This window comes from Vigna umbellata, chromosome 11 (genome assembly GCF_029865625.1).
Source record: "Vigna umbellata cultivar VRB3 chromosome 11, Vumbellata_1.0, whole genome shotgun sequence".
Classification (NCBI taxonomy): domain Eukaryota; kingdom Viridiplantae; phylum Streptophyta; class Magnoliopsida; order Fabales; family Fabaceae; genus Vigna; species Vigna umbellata.
In genome coordinates, this window is record NC_142175.1 from 27,232,874 (window position 1) to 27,248,243 (window position 15,370).

The 15,370-nt window shown below is 32.4% G+C and overlaps 2 protein-coding genes across 2 annotated transcripts; both read left to right on the forward strand.

The window, feature by feature from the left end:
• The first annotated feature begins 2,082 nt into the window (after positions 1-2,082).
• On the forward strand, positions 2,083-6,768 carry LOC124840692 (uncharacterized). Its single transcript, XM_047316791.2, has 5 exons — positions 2,083-2,595; positions 2,765-4,988; positions 5,326-5,386; positions 5,472-5,695; positions 6,397-6,768. The coding sequence occupies exons 1-5, from the start codon at positions 2,481-2,483 to the stop codon at positions 6,449-6,451; spliced, it is 2,679 nt and encodes an 892-aa protein (XP_047172747.1). The 5' UTR covers positions 2,083-2,480; the 3' UTR covers positions 6,452-6,768.
• A 4,190-nt stretch (positions 6,769-10,958) lies between these two features.
• On the forward strand, positions 10,959-14,739 carry LOC124840694 (protein trichome birefringence-like 25). The gene is made up of 3 exons (XM_047316794.2): positions 10,959-11,607; positions 12,362-12,639; positions 13,685-14,739. Exons 1-3 carry the CDS (start codon positions 11,334-11,336, stop codon positions 14,450-14,452), a joined length of 1,320 nt encoding a protein of 439 aa, XP_047172750.1. The 5' UTR covers positions 10,959-11,333; the 3' UTR covers positions 14,453-14,739.
• The last annotated feature ends 631 nt before the right edge of the window (positions 14,740-15,370 follow it).

Sequence of the window (15,370 nt, forward strand, 5' to 3'; positions counted from 1 at the left end):
CTCAAATCACCTAATTTATGGATTTATTATTTAAGTTTATGTTCTTTTCTTAATAATTGAATTCTTTATGTAAGGCTTATTTTAATTCTCAAATAATTTTTATTTACTTTATATTTTACTTTACCTTCAGGTGTGTTAGTTCTTATTCATTACAACTTTACACTAAATTCTACTTTAATTAAATTTTTTAAAATAAATTACCTTTTCAAAAAATATAGTTATTTATCTTTATGTTTGATTGTTATTATTTTATATACAATGTATAAAGTTTAATGTTTGTCTGAATTTAAAATAATAATAAAATTAATTATAATTTGTTTTTTTAAATTACTTCAAGTTGAAAATCTAGTCTATACTAAAAACAAACTCATAAATCTTCTTATTTGAAATGTTCTGTTCTTTTATTTTCAAAATTTGATAGAAAATAGAACCATAAGAAGTTAGTATGATTTGACTTTTATATATATATATATATATATATATATATATATATATATATATATATATATATATAACTTTGCTATTTTATGAGTTTTTGTGATTTAATAGAACTAGGTCAACTTAAAAGACATGAAATAAATATTAAAGTAAGCAATTTCTGGGATTTTATCACTTCACACGTTTGAAACGTCCTTCCGTAAAGCGATTCTTCCTCCTGCCGCGTTTGGAAGCTGCGTCTTCAGAGACCATTTCCTTGGGTTTAGAAAGCTAAAAACATTTATATTTGCAAATACAAGTGAATAAAATTTATGATCCATAATTCATATCTTCAAATATTTATTATTTGTTGAAGTGAACAGTGGGTATTTTTGTTTCGGTTATTTGGGCTAAGTTACCAAATAATTCCACAATTTGTCTTCTTGTCTTTTTATTGTTCGGTCTTGTTCCAAACTTCGTTGTCTACTCTTGTCGTTCAGAGAGAATCTGTCAAAGATTTTTCGATGACAAAGTCGAAAACTATTGTTGGCGATTTGATAAAACAGTAATGAATGCGTTAATCACGGCCCAATTTTATAGTTTTTGCTATGGGCTTGGGATTAGTGAAAAGTTAATCACGACTCAATTCCAACCCAATAGCTCTAATCCTTATTTACCTTGATCTTCGTCTTAACGACCTGATTTACCAATCGGCCGGTCTTGATCCCCCGCCCGTATGGTAAACCAGCATTACTCACCAGGGAGAGGAATGGACGATCGTGTTATACAGCGTGTGAGGTGAATATCTACGCAAACAGCCGTCCGCCCATGCTGTCGGAAGTAAAAGATGGGAGAAACACCGATGATTGTCTAAGTCTCGGGATTGCTTTCGGACCGGTCGGTCCATATGATACAATTTTAATATTTATTTATAAATAAGTTAGATATATTTTAATTAAATTTTATTGAATTAAATTAAATTTTAATTTATATTTAATTAAATTTATATATTTTAAGTTTATTTTAAATTACTATAAAATTTTTTTAAAATATACCTGGATATCTAAATATCTACAAATTTTAAAATATTTACAAATAATTTTTAAATAAATACTTAATATATAATAAATAATTTTTTTTACATAATAGATAAATAAATAAAAAACTGGCCAGACCCGCTGCATACATCGTGGGGAAGTTCCAATCGAATCCATTAATTAATTAACTTCAAATCTAATTCTTTGCGTTGACGTGATCTCAGCGTATGTTTATGTCACAGTTTTAACATTCTACTTATGAAATAGTAATAGCTTATTTTATTAGGATAATTTTTAATGAATTAAAATTTTAAAAACTAATGGATATTTAAGAAACGTTTTCATTATAATGACAACACGTTTCAATTTCATGTCCAGATTTAATTTTTTTATAATAGGTATATTTATACCTAAGTTAATTTCATTTTAAATTTAATGTCAACTAAAATTGATTAATCTTATAAGTAAAAAGAAAAAAACACTGGCATGTTTTGTTTGGTTGTAGACACAATTATTTGGTTTTGTTTTTTCTCCTTGCGGCCCAACTAACTCCACTCCGTACAACTATCTCACGTTACTGTTTTTCGTTCTCTGTCTAAAACTCTACCCATAATAATATAAAGCAGCGATTTTTATTTTCAGTAACTGGAATGGAATGAAAGGATCTATTTTGCAAAGTGATCTATTTTGCAAAGTTCTAAGATTCCGAGAGGAAATTTGTCCCCACTGTGCTTCTCTTCATTACTCCTTTTTCGATTTTTGGTCTCTTGCTGTTTGGATTTTGAGAAAAAAATCAAGAAAACCCAAAAGGAAAATCAGCACCAAAAGAAAAAGCAGAAAACACAACACTCCTCTCTCTGACGCTCTTGTTGTTTCCGAGAAGCCAAACACTTCCTTTTGGACCTCTACGTGAAAGTTCTATCTTAATAAATAACCAAGGATTCTGCTGCTGCTTCTTCCTTGTTTGGTTATGGTGCTTGGTTAGTGGCCCTGTGTGTGTTTGTGTATTATCTCTCAGCTTCAGCAATGGAGGACTCGGCCAAGTTGCGTTTGGTGAAGTGCCCCAAGTGTCAAAAGGTTCTTCCCGAGCTTGCCAATTACACTGTTTATCAATGTGGTGGTTGTGGTAGTGTTCTTCGAGGTACCCTTTCGTAAATTTAGCATATGGTTTGGTTGTTTGATTTAACGTGCTTTGGAGCTTTTTGTTTGTATTAAAAATTAGGATTCTTTTTTTTTTTGGTCAAAGGCTCAAAAAGGGGTTGGATATTCTGATTTCTTATTGTGTTTTCCGTTTTGTTTTTCCTTTGTAGGAAAGCTTAAAAGTTCCGAAGGTGTTAGGTTGTGGGAAACCTCAGATGAGGGACAAGGTGGAGGAGATCAAGGTAGATCAGAAAGTTTCTTGGGTAAAGGGGTAATTGATTTGAGTGATAATTCAGATGTTGATATTGGGTCCAATGATGGTTTTTCAATGGAGGGTCAAAGAAGGGATTTGGGAAAACCAAATAAAGGACATGGGAGGTTTTTGGATGGTTCCATGGATGGGGATGAGAAAGGAGTTTTGGAGAATGATTTTGTGAGTAAGGACAAAAGGGGTAAATCAATTGGAAGAGACCAGCAGGAGCAGAAGTCTCACATGGTAGGGGACCAATTCTATGGGAGAGTGTCTAATTGGCCTTATGGGGAGAGAGGTGAGATGCAGGGGTTTCGGAGAAAGTCTCAAGCTGATATGGAGGGTGTCAGATTTCCCACTCATGGTTATCCTGATGAAGGATCTTCAAATAGCTATTCCAGTTTTTCTTACAATTATGGAGAACAGTGGAGGAATTTCAAGGACATGGATGGTGTGAATAAAGTTCAGCATCTTGAGCAAGATAGAGCCGATATTCTAAGGAAGCTGGATGAGTTAACCAGCCAATTGAACAAGTCTTCTGAGGTGGTTGGTAACCCCAAAGAAAAAGTTCTTCCTGATGGAAGAATGGTTCCTCCAGATCCTTTTAGTGGCCCTGAAACTTGGTTTCCTGAAGGATATGGATCATCATCAGCTATGAGCAGAACCTCAAGACCATTCTTTGGCCCTAATAAACATTTGCCAGGTCCCCCTTATTTCAATTATCATCATGACCCATATCCTTATGCAGCAGGTCCTGAAATGGCTAAGCGCAACTTTCACCCTTCCATGCATAATCCAAATTATGCTCCTGGATATGGGGATCCTTTTGTATCCCCAATGATGAGAGATTCACATCCTTTACCCCACAAGTTCCCACAAAATCCAATTCATCCCTACTTTCCTGGACGCTATGCTGATACTGGTCCAGATTCATATGATCCATATACTCGTAGTGCCATGCTTCACCCACCTTCTTGCTCTTGTTTGCGTTGCTATAACAACAAAAGAAGAGAATCAGTGCCTGTGCCACCTGCTGAATTTGTTAACAGCAGATTCCCTCACACCCCTGCCTCAAATGATCCTATGTTGTACGGTCATGAGATCCCAGGAGCAGTTGGTCCTTATGTTCAGAATTCTAGAGCTGCCATTCCTCCCACTGGTTTACATGAAAGACAACCTCGTACAAGATGGCCTAGAGATTACAATTCTGAGATGGGTAGGTTTGTTGGAAGCCATACTCGAAAAGTAGTGCCTTTGAATAGTACTCGGCAATGCCTTCCTATAGCTGGTGCTTCTCCTTTCATCACTTGTCATAGTTGCTTCGAGTTACTGCAACTGCCTAAAAAGACACTGGTCATGGTTAAAAATCTTAAGCAGAAGAAAATTAGATGCGGAGCTTGTTCTTCTGAAATGAAACTTGCTGTCGTCAATAAGAAGCTAGTGATTTCTCCTCATTCTGAGATGGAGGAAGCTACCAGACCCACAAGGGTTGATGATGCCACTGGTGAGGTTGTGAATAGTCGTGCATTCCATTCCCGTGGTGATGTGAACACGAGTGCTGTGAACTTCTCATCTGATGATTATTCTGGTTATGATTTTCACTCAGTAGATAGAGAATCTTCTGTGCTGGCTGAAGACTCAACCTTAAAGTCGCGAGAGAGGCAAAGTTTCCATTCTTCATCTCCCAGTATTTCTGATGATGAAAATATTCCAGAAATTATGACTGCCCCAGGTGGGTTCATTCATCAGCCATCTAAAGCCTCTCCATCTCCTTCACCTGGTAGTTCATTTGACGACCATGTGGTTAATCGATTAGGGAAAGGCAACCAAAGTAGTCGCTCAGATCAAGAGCTGGAAAAAGTAGAAAAGAATGCCTCAAGGCAAAATTCTTTGAAAGAAGTAGTGCTTGCAACTGAGATGGATGTTATTGATTATTCTAACACTGGGGTCTCCCAGGATTCTGGTGATGTAAGCAGAGAACATGATCATCCTAGGTCTAACAAAAGGAGTGATTCATTTTTAGCAAACATTATTAAGAAAGATAATGGGAAAAGTAATGTTACTATAAATGGACAGCCAATACCAGATCGAGTGATTAAAAAGGCTGAAAAGTTTGCTGGACCAATCCAGCCAGGAAATTACTGGTTAGTATGCTTTACATTCACAACTTTGTTAGGCTGACATTATGTCATGTATCAGAAACTCAAATGAAGAGAAATGTATAAAGGATCAAAATTAAATCTTTAGACAAACTGTAAAGACAGGGATCAAAATCAGTTAAGCTTTTGAAAAGTGTTCTTTGCATACATATAGACTCGGTTAAGTTCTTATAATCTGTAACATTATATTTTGATAGTTTCACATGCCTTTTTGCATATCATTTTGGGAAGAGTTATCTCAGCTTAGAGTGATAGTGTAAATGTTTATGCCGATTGCTTATGTATTGTAGTGATTGATCTGCTTGCACTTTTTCTTCCGCAGGTATGATTCTCAGGCTGGATTTTGGGGTGTCATGGGGGGACCATGTCTTGGAATAATTCTGGTAAGTTACACTATTCTGGTACACTCCATTTCTCGTATACTTGTACTCTGATCAATATAAATGAATATGTTATTTTCTCTTGCAGCCATTCATAGAAGAGTTCCAGCATCCCATGCCAGAAAAATGTGCTGGTGGAAATACTGGTGTTTTTGTAAATGGTAGAGAACTTCACCATAAAGATTTAGAATTGCTTTGTCGGAGAGGACTCCCCCGCGATGACAATAGGTCTTACATCGTTGACATTTCTGGGAGGGTACGAGATGAAAACACAGGGGAAGAGTTGGACAGCCTTGGTAAACTTGCACCAACGTAAGTGCCAAGTCTCTGATGATTTTGTTCCATTTATCTAATTATAGACTAGCTCTTCTGTTGTAATGTCCTTCTGTGTTTCTATTCATAAAATGCTGGTTTCCTATTGTTAAGAATCCATGTTTGTTTTCTCCTAGCAGTCAGCATATTGATTAGTCATGTCAAGCTGAACCTATAGATAAGGAGGAATTTCTTCTCATGCAGTTTGTCTCTTAGATATTTTTGTTAAGAATATAAGTGTGAATTTAAGTCGCACATTAATTACAAATAAAATGTAGACCAGTATAAAAAAGAAGATTTATAGACTCATTATTTTAAAGTTTTGGATAGGAGTTGGTGTCAAGTATCTGATATAAATTGAGTGAGAGGTTGAGTCATAGTCTCTTATGCAGTTGGCTCATAAGCTCATTGGAGTGCTGGAAAGTTGTGTTTTTATTCCAATTCAGGACCCCATTTGATGATTCAACAGATGTTTTCTGTGAGGTTAAGAAAGAAAAATATATATGCTTTTCTCTTTCCTTAAATTTGTCTTACGCCTATGATTGACTTGTTTCAGTTGTTACTTCTACGCCTCCATTAAATATGGTCCTTGCATTTCTTACATAATTTTTATTCTACACATTGCATGATTTATTAATCTAAATCTTTAAGAAGCAGCAGTTAGGATAGTTGCTAATCCTCTGGTCTTGACAACTTGACAGAGTGGAGAAAGAAAGGCGTGGATTTGGCATGAAAGTACCAAGAACAGCTGCATAACACAAGTGTAGAAATAAAACTTCTGCATGAGAACGTCTTTGTTCCACCCTTCAACAGATTCGGAAACATCGTTTCGGGTCAGATCAGATCACGGGAAAATTTTGAAATCTTTTCATGATATTTTTACTAGAATTTTATGAGATGTAAATTTGTTATTCTTGTACTGAAATTTTGTCATTCTTGTATGGTTTACCAAAACAAAGAGCATAAACAATTGTGTGCTCGCAGTCTTGTTTGTGGTCCAGAATCTGATGTGGAAAACAATGTAATATATTTATTGATAAATTGGAATGTAGTCAAACATTTTTTTTCACAAAGCATAGTACTTGTACTTTTGTTTTGACGAAGTAGCAGGTGTGTTTTAATAAGCCGCAATAACAGGCAGCACAAATTCACATCTCTAGATTCTATCACGAACGACATTTTCTGAGAAAAACTTTTGGAGCATGAAAATAAAACCAAACGTTACACTAATCATGTCCAAGCCATTTATAATATTATTCCCATGGGGCCTTGAGATACTATGTTCTCATTCAAGAAACCTTTTAAGGTTATATATCTAGATTTCACTACTAAATTTGTTTACTGTGTTGTTGATATCAAAAGAAGCTAAACTGGGATGATTTATACATAAATTTAACTTAATCTACGTAACATAAGTTCCAAATTGAACAACAAAAAGAGCTAGTCATTTTCATCTTCATCACGACACTGAAATTATGTATGTGGATTTCTTTTTTCCTTCAAATCCGTTAATTATTATTCATCCAGACGCTTTATGCTTTTGGTCCTCTAACCTACAACCTATTGTTCCATTTTTAAATTCTTTTTATTTTGTAGAGTGAAAAAGTTTGTATTAAAAATTGACTATTAATTTTATAACCTCATCACATCGTAATTAATAACACGTTTTTTGAAAATTTAACGCATTTTAATTTGAACAGAACCTTAACAATATCTAGAGTGAATTAACAAAATAAAAAAAATCCGTCGGTTAGTAATTTAATATTTATAATTTAATTTATTTTCTATTTTTTATTTGATTAAATTATAATATGTTTAGTAAATAACATTAATTTAGTTTATTTGATTTTACTTAACAAATATTAAGATTAAACAAATGTAGAGATTAAAGTGAATAACAGATGAAATTATATTATATAAATAATTTTATTAAATTAGTTTATTTTTAAATTTAATTAAAACTTAATTTTACTAGTTTGATATATGAAGATAGGAAAAGAAATGAGTTGGTAGGCAGCAGGGACAGGAGTTGGGTGGTGCAGAGTGAAAAATTGTTATAGTTCTCATTTGTCTAATAAATGATTGAGGAATATTATTATTATATATTCCTTTGGTGTATTTCATGAATCATGACTATGCTACCCTCACCCTCCTTCTCCTTACTCATAAGCCACCTACCCTTTTGGAAACTAAAATGCACATGCATGGTAAATGTTAGTGGATTTATAAATTATCATCCTATTGTTAGTATTGGATCAATTTCAAATATATATCCAAAATGTAATATCAATCAAAAATAACATCATATTATATATATAATATCATAATATGTAAGTAGATATAATTATTATCAATAAAGTTAATTTTATAAAATTGAAAGTTAACATAAATTCATATTTAAAAAAGAGTCAAATATAATTTTTATCTCTTAATATTTTTTAGTGAAAATTAAAATTAGTTCTTCTCCGTTTAATTTAGTCTTTTAGTTTTTAAAATATGTAAATTAATATTTATTTAATGATAATATTTGAGTTGTTTAAATTGTTTGACATATATTTTTACTCCAATATTAATTGACGTATTTGAAATATTAAATAAACTAAACAAAATTTACTTAAAAAAATTAAATCTATGCCATTCTAAAGATGGAGAATAAGTTTTAAAGAACTAATTTTAATTTTTAATAAAAGTTATAAAACTAAAAACATATTTATTTAATTATAAATCTTTTGACTATATTTTTAATTATTTTGTATTTATATATATTAACAAAATCTCCTTTTTTAACCTTCTCCGTGTCTTATTAGCACTCTTCATAAGACACTTCTTCCACCACATTTTGTTTTACTTGGTGAAAGCGATGTATGATTAATAAATAAATATGAAATGAGGTACACACAAAATAAAGAATAGAGTTCACAATATTTATGTTTGGTTTCATAAATAAAGAAAAAAAAATATTAAAAAGGGTTTACTTCTTTTTTATGCATTTGAGGACAGATGAGGAAAGAATAAATGTGGAGTGAGATATGATCCTTGTGAAGGGCCATGAAAACAGTATTATCCTCTCAATTACAAGATAAGGCAAGGGACATTTGGTCCCCACTAAGGGACTCAACTAAATGCAAGCCATTAATGTTCATCACATCCCACCAAACTCTTCAAATGCTAACACCACAACCTTCATTCTCTCTACCTTGGACTTTCACACTCTCAATATTTTTTATACCTGTTTGTGGTATTTTTCAGTTTTGTTAAGGTTGTCCCAATAAAAATGTTGTTAAAATTTTTCATTTAAATTTTTATATATAAGTTTAGAGTTAAATATATTTTTTATTTTTTAAGTTTTACTGAAAGTTGAAATTAGTTATTTAAAACTTCGAATTAATTTATTCTTTATTTTTAAAACTGTATAAATTTAATTTTTTAATTAAATTTATTTAAAATTTAAAACGTATTTATTAACTAAGATGTTAAATAGTGTAAATAATTCAAATACTGCATTAAATATATTAGAAACGTAACAATTTAAAAATTAAATCTACACAATTTTTAAATTAAAAGACTAAATTAGATTAGAGTTTAAAAACATATTCAATTCTATAAATTTAACTATTATTTGTAAAAAAAAAATAAAATTATAGTCAAAACAATTTTTCTTTTTACTGATTTTTCTTGCTTTCGTCTCTTTTGTTTTTACGTTTTTCTTTTTATGTGCTCATGACGTGATCATATACTGCAATAAATTTTGAACACAAAAGAGTATGTAGTTGCTAAATTTCTGTCATACACCAGAACTTTAATGAAGACTTTCAGGTTTATTAAGAACAGTCATGATTGATTGGAACTAGCTGTTGAGGAGTGTATTTTGATAACTTTTCTTTTAATGATAAGGGTCGAATGAATATGAATAAGAGGTCAACAAAATAAACTGAACAACTACTGTTTTAATTGATTATTTAGATCATATTAATCGTTCTTAAATAAATTGGCAAACTACTTCTTCACTCTAATTTATAATAACATTCATTACAAGTAGGTAACCGTTCCTTATCATATTGTTTTAACCAAGTTAAGAGATTCATTAAATGGACCTTTTCTTAAAGTAAATCATTAAAGGGAAAAAATAATTCTATCTGTCATTAGCACCGACAACCAAATAATCCCAAAATGTTTAAGAATCTGTGCCCGTAATTTATAGCCACAAAAAAGGTAACATCACTACACAAGAAGTTTCCATACACAGTTCTTTGACACTTCATGAGTTATACCATAATAAAGTTGGTGGTTTCATCAATAATATGTAGAAAAAAAGGACCAGTTCAACCAAATCTCTTGTTTTATAGGTTACCAAAACTGTTTTGAAATATACCATGTAATCTTAAAATGATGTTTGGTCATTGGAAACTATATCCTTTACTAATATTAGGATATTGGTTTTTGAATTGTCATCTTTAAAATATTAAGTGTTAAGATATGATTTTTTACAAAAGAAAAATAATTAGAGAGAGATTATATAATTTTGAAGTGAGTCTAATCCGATTGAATTTAATCTATTTCAATTTTCAATAAAATAAATCTTTTTTTATATTGGTATATTTCTCTTGCCCCATGATATTATTTGTATTGTTATTGTTGTTATTAAGAAGAATAGTAAGATAATATATTTTTATATTTATTTAATACAAAGTACAAGAATAAAATGATTATAAAAAATAAATTTTTGTATTTTTTTAAAGAAAAAAATGAGAGTAAAAGTCAAATTTATTGATTGAGATCACTCTTAATACAAAATGTTAAGATAATAAATTTAAGAGTTTTATTTTATATCATGTTTAATTTTCTCATTTTTATCAAAATTGAAAATTAGACTGATATTTAAATTCCTATTAAGATATATCTTACCTTTTATTGAATTAATGGAATCCAACTCAATATTGTTTTCAAAAACAAAAAATGAATCACATACAGAGTCAGTGACTTTGATGTTACTCAACTAAAGACATGCAGCGTGTTTCATCAAAGAAATAAAAGTAAAGTTGGTAGCCTGCAACATCAAACTACTGTTATCTTTTCCATTATGCTGTGCATGAGAGAGAAAGAAAGAGTGAGTTACATGTTTGCTAATAAATCATAGTTACAAATTATGTGAATGAATTTATTTTACCAAAAGTAGAATGCAAAATTCACCAAATCATAGTTTTTTAAGGTAAAAATCTTTGAACATCACACGTGCAGATGGATGAAAAGATGAGCATTCTGTTAGACAGTGAGACCAAATGGCACACATTCTTCTCTATCGAAGGAAATGCTCTAATCACTCGAGACTTACACACACACTGAACGTGTTTCTCATCGTGAAAAGTTGTTGTTTTTATATATATTTGTTTTTTTAAATGATATTATCTATTTTGGTTTTATTTTCACCATTAATGGCTGCCACATGGTACATGTCACGTAATGTGTTTTTGTATCAACATACATTATTATCCCAACAAAGGGTGTGCAGAAAACAGGTTCGTTTATTCAATATCATAACTTGCTTCCATTTCCTATAATAATTACTCAGCAGCACCGTTTCATGAGAAAGTAGCAAAGTTGGTTGTGGCTGTGGTTTCATCTTTGCATCTGATACAAGATGGTGAAGAGAGTGAGGTCTGATTCGGGACCACTGTCCCTGCAAAAGAACAACCATGTGTGTGTCAAGTTAGCACTCTCAATTTTCTTGGTGGGTCTCGCTGTTCGTCTTCTCTTGTGGGATTCATTCAGTTTCTTCTCAGTGGTGGAGTCACCTTCTGTGGAAGATGCAAAAGCAGAGTCCCCTGTTTTACCTTCATCTGATCTTCAGGCTTCTGATTCTGATGACTTTCCGGAAACTCATCATCAGAATCAGACTCAAATCTCTAAGGATGGTAAGAGAATTTTTACTTCTTTTGTGGTGATTGAATTGTTTTCTTTGTGACAAGCATGAAATGGAAAGGAAAGACTTGCTCCAGTTTCAAACATGAAAAAAATCACAAAAAGAATGAAAACAAATAAGGAATAAGGACCACCCATTTCTGCTTCTTTCTTCTCATTTCAGTTGGACTATTTAGATCTTTTGTCTTTCCATATTTTTTTGTTTCAGTTGGTGGGGTGTCGTGTAATGTACCATACACCCACCAAGGCTTTTTTGTTTCTGTTTTTGGGAACTGTGATCTCTTCATCAAGTCTCCAAATGAGTGCTGAAACAAAAATTATACCATGTAATTTGTTCCTACTTTCCTTCTTGGCAAGGCCACAATGTGAAGATTTTTTAGTTTCCTTCACCACCATTGTGGGATTCTTTGATCAAATTTTAAAGCAGCACAATCTCAATTCTGGAGTTTATGATCACAAGTATAGTTGTGTTTGTCAACAATTTTCTGCAATATCAAAGACTAGGATAAAATGCAACTGTAATGGCAACAACAATTTAAAACGTTGGTTCTTTGTTACTTCCCCGCGATTGGACCAAGGATGGGGATTTAAGTTAAATGAACTGTTCTAACACCAAATCTCATAAAGCAACAAGTTCTTCTTTTTCTTAACTAAGCACAATCTTAGAACAGATTGAGTAATGTGAAGTGCTTATGTTGATAGCTTGTATTGTCAATGGTAATGGGCATTGTAAATGTGTACCTGCAGAAAAATGTGATCTTTTTGTGGGAGAATGGGTGCCAGACCAATCTGGGCCTGTGTACACTAATGAGAGCTGCCGTGTGATTGAGCCTCATCAAAATTGTATGAAGAATGGACGTCCTGATTCAGGGTACCTGTACTGGAGGTGGAGTCCAAGAGACTGTAAATTGCCCAAGTTCAATCCCAAGAAGTTTCTTAAGTTTATGAGAAATAAATCATTGGCTTTCATTGGTGATTCAATCTCTCGTAATCATGTTCAGTCCCTACTTTGCATTCTCTCAAAGGTATTGTGAATGTTAATATCAGTTAACCAGTTTGCAAATTTGATATAATTAGCCTTTTTGCTTGAAAGATTTTCGTCCCTTGAATCTTGATTATTGTTCAGTATGTTTGCATTATTTGTGCTGTAGTTCACTTTCTATTGCTTACCAAATTTGAAGACATTAGGGTCCATTTGCTAGGAAAGAAAGAGATTGGTGGGAAATGATGTGAATGGAAACAGGAAAAATAATGGAAGTTAAAAACAGAATGGTTTAAAAAAAATCAAAGAAGCAAAACAGAAAAAGTTAAGTGAAAATAATTAATGGACCACACATTTTTTTATGTTTCTCTTTTCATTTGTTATTTCCACCTCTTTCTTGCTTTTTTCTTTATTCAGAGAAGTGAAGGCCAAGATTCCAATATTTTAAAATGAAGCCATGTGATTGTTTTTTATATTAACTAAGTAGATATGTAGTTGAACCTTCATTGTTTATTAAATGTCTTTCTTGTTCATCAGCAAGTAATCACGATCAAAATCATGCAATACTTTAAAATGAAGCCATGTGATTCCTTGATTTTAACTAAGTAGTTCTGTAGTATAGTGTTTTTGTCCATCAATCATGAATCATGGTCAACATCAATGCACTATTAGTTGTTTTGACTTTATGTTACAAACACAAAAGTTCAACTTTGCAGTGCATGTCATTTTACAGATAATCCTTTTCATTGTGAAAACAATCTGTCGATTCCTTTTGTGGATGACAACTGTTGCTAATATTATACGATTGGTCCAAAGCCTTCACGATCTAAGCAGTATTTAGTGTCTTTTCCAAAGCAGCTTTTACCTTACCTGGATAGGGAAACACTTATCTACGTACATCGTATACCAAACCTTCAAGAATAGTTTTGAATAATTAGTGGGAAACACTTGTCTACGTACATCATTACTGCCATTGGCTTTGTGCCTACAAACTACTTAGCTGTCTATTTGTGGCACAGTGTAGTGTCTGCTTATTTGGTCCTACAAATTGGGTTATTAGATTATATTCTGGTTATTTTATTCTGCAGGTGGAACCTGCTGTTGAAATTTACCATGACAAGGAATATAGATCAAAGATATGGAAATTTCGCTCTCATAACTTCACACTCTCAGTAATCTGGACCCCTTTCCTTGTTAAAGCAGCTATATTTGAGGATATGAATGGAGTTACCTCATCAGAGATACAACTTTATGTTGACACTCTAGATAAGTGGACCAACCAATATAAGAACTTTGACTATGTTGTCATTGGTGGTGGAAAATGGTTTCTCAAGACTGCAATATACCATGAAAACAACACAGTAACCGGCTGCCACTACTGCCCTGGAAAGAACTTAACAGAGCTGGGATTTGACTATGCTTACCGCAAAGTACTACAAGAAGTTTTCAAGTTCTTCACAAACTCTAAACACAAGGCCACTGTTCTCTTCAGAACCACCACACCTGACCACTTTGAGAATGGGGAGTGGTTTAGTGGAGGGTACTGCAATAGAACTGTACCCTTCAAGGAGGGTCAGATTCATATGATAGATGTGGATTCCATCATGAGAGGTATTGAACTTGAAGAATTTGAGAAGGCTGCTTCCCTAGGATCTCAAAGGGTGAACTTGCAACTTTTGGACACAACACTCCTTTCATTGCTGAGACCAGATGGGCATCCAGGACCTTACAGGAAGTTCCAGCCATTTGCAAAAGACAAGAATGCTAAAGTTCAAAACGATTGTCTACATTGGTGTTTGCCCGGACCAATTGACTCATGGAATGACATAATAATGCAAATGCTACTCAATGCCTAATAAACAACAAGCTATCACCAGATCATTAAGGTTTGAAGCTGGTTACAAATATGATCATTTTAAATTCAGGATTCTTTGTTGCATGGTAGTTTCTCGATACCATTAGTAGTTTGCAAAAAGGAAGTTTTATACACAAAGGCATTAGGTTGAACTCCGCTCTGTACATGGGACTGTATAGCTTAATAAAAGCTAGCAAGACACAAATGTAAACCGTAGCACTCAATATAAACTCATCTTATGTCCTTTTCATATAGTTTTTGTGAGGAATATATACCTATTTTCTTCTATACTTAGATGTAGAAATAAAGTCTCAGGATTGCGTAGTGCTGAAGGAGCTGTGCTTAGTAAGTGCAGAGAGACCAGTCCAAATTTCAATTTCATGTATTAAGCTTTTTAAAGCCCTTGATACGTTTCATATATGTGTACATAAAACATGTATACGAAATGACATTTTTGTTTAAGGCATCAATAAATCATCCACACTTGTTGCCTCCCCGTATTGAAAACTGAAATTTCAACCTGTAATTCTACTATACTTTGATGAATAACAACCAACTTTTGAAATCAAACATTAGCCAGACCAGTGGCCGATTATTCTTCTGTGATGTCCAGATACTATGTGTATAGGATCTGATTAGAATAAGATTCAATACAACAATACAAGTATTTTACCCATATATAGGATAGTGTGCATGTAAGACATATCTAAATGTGTATAAGAAATTATAAAACATGATAAAAATACAATAACAATTTTATAAAACTAAATAAAGGGCATATCTTTTACACATAATACTTTAAATAAAATAATTATAAAACATTTTTATTGTTTGCAAATGAAAATAGTACCAATGCCATTTTTTCTTGAAATTATCCAATTAGAAGACAATTTCAATATAATATGTTTTTATATTATAT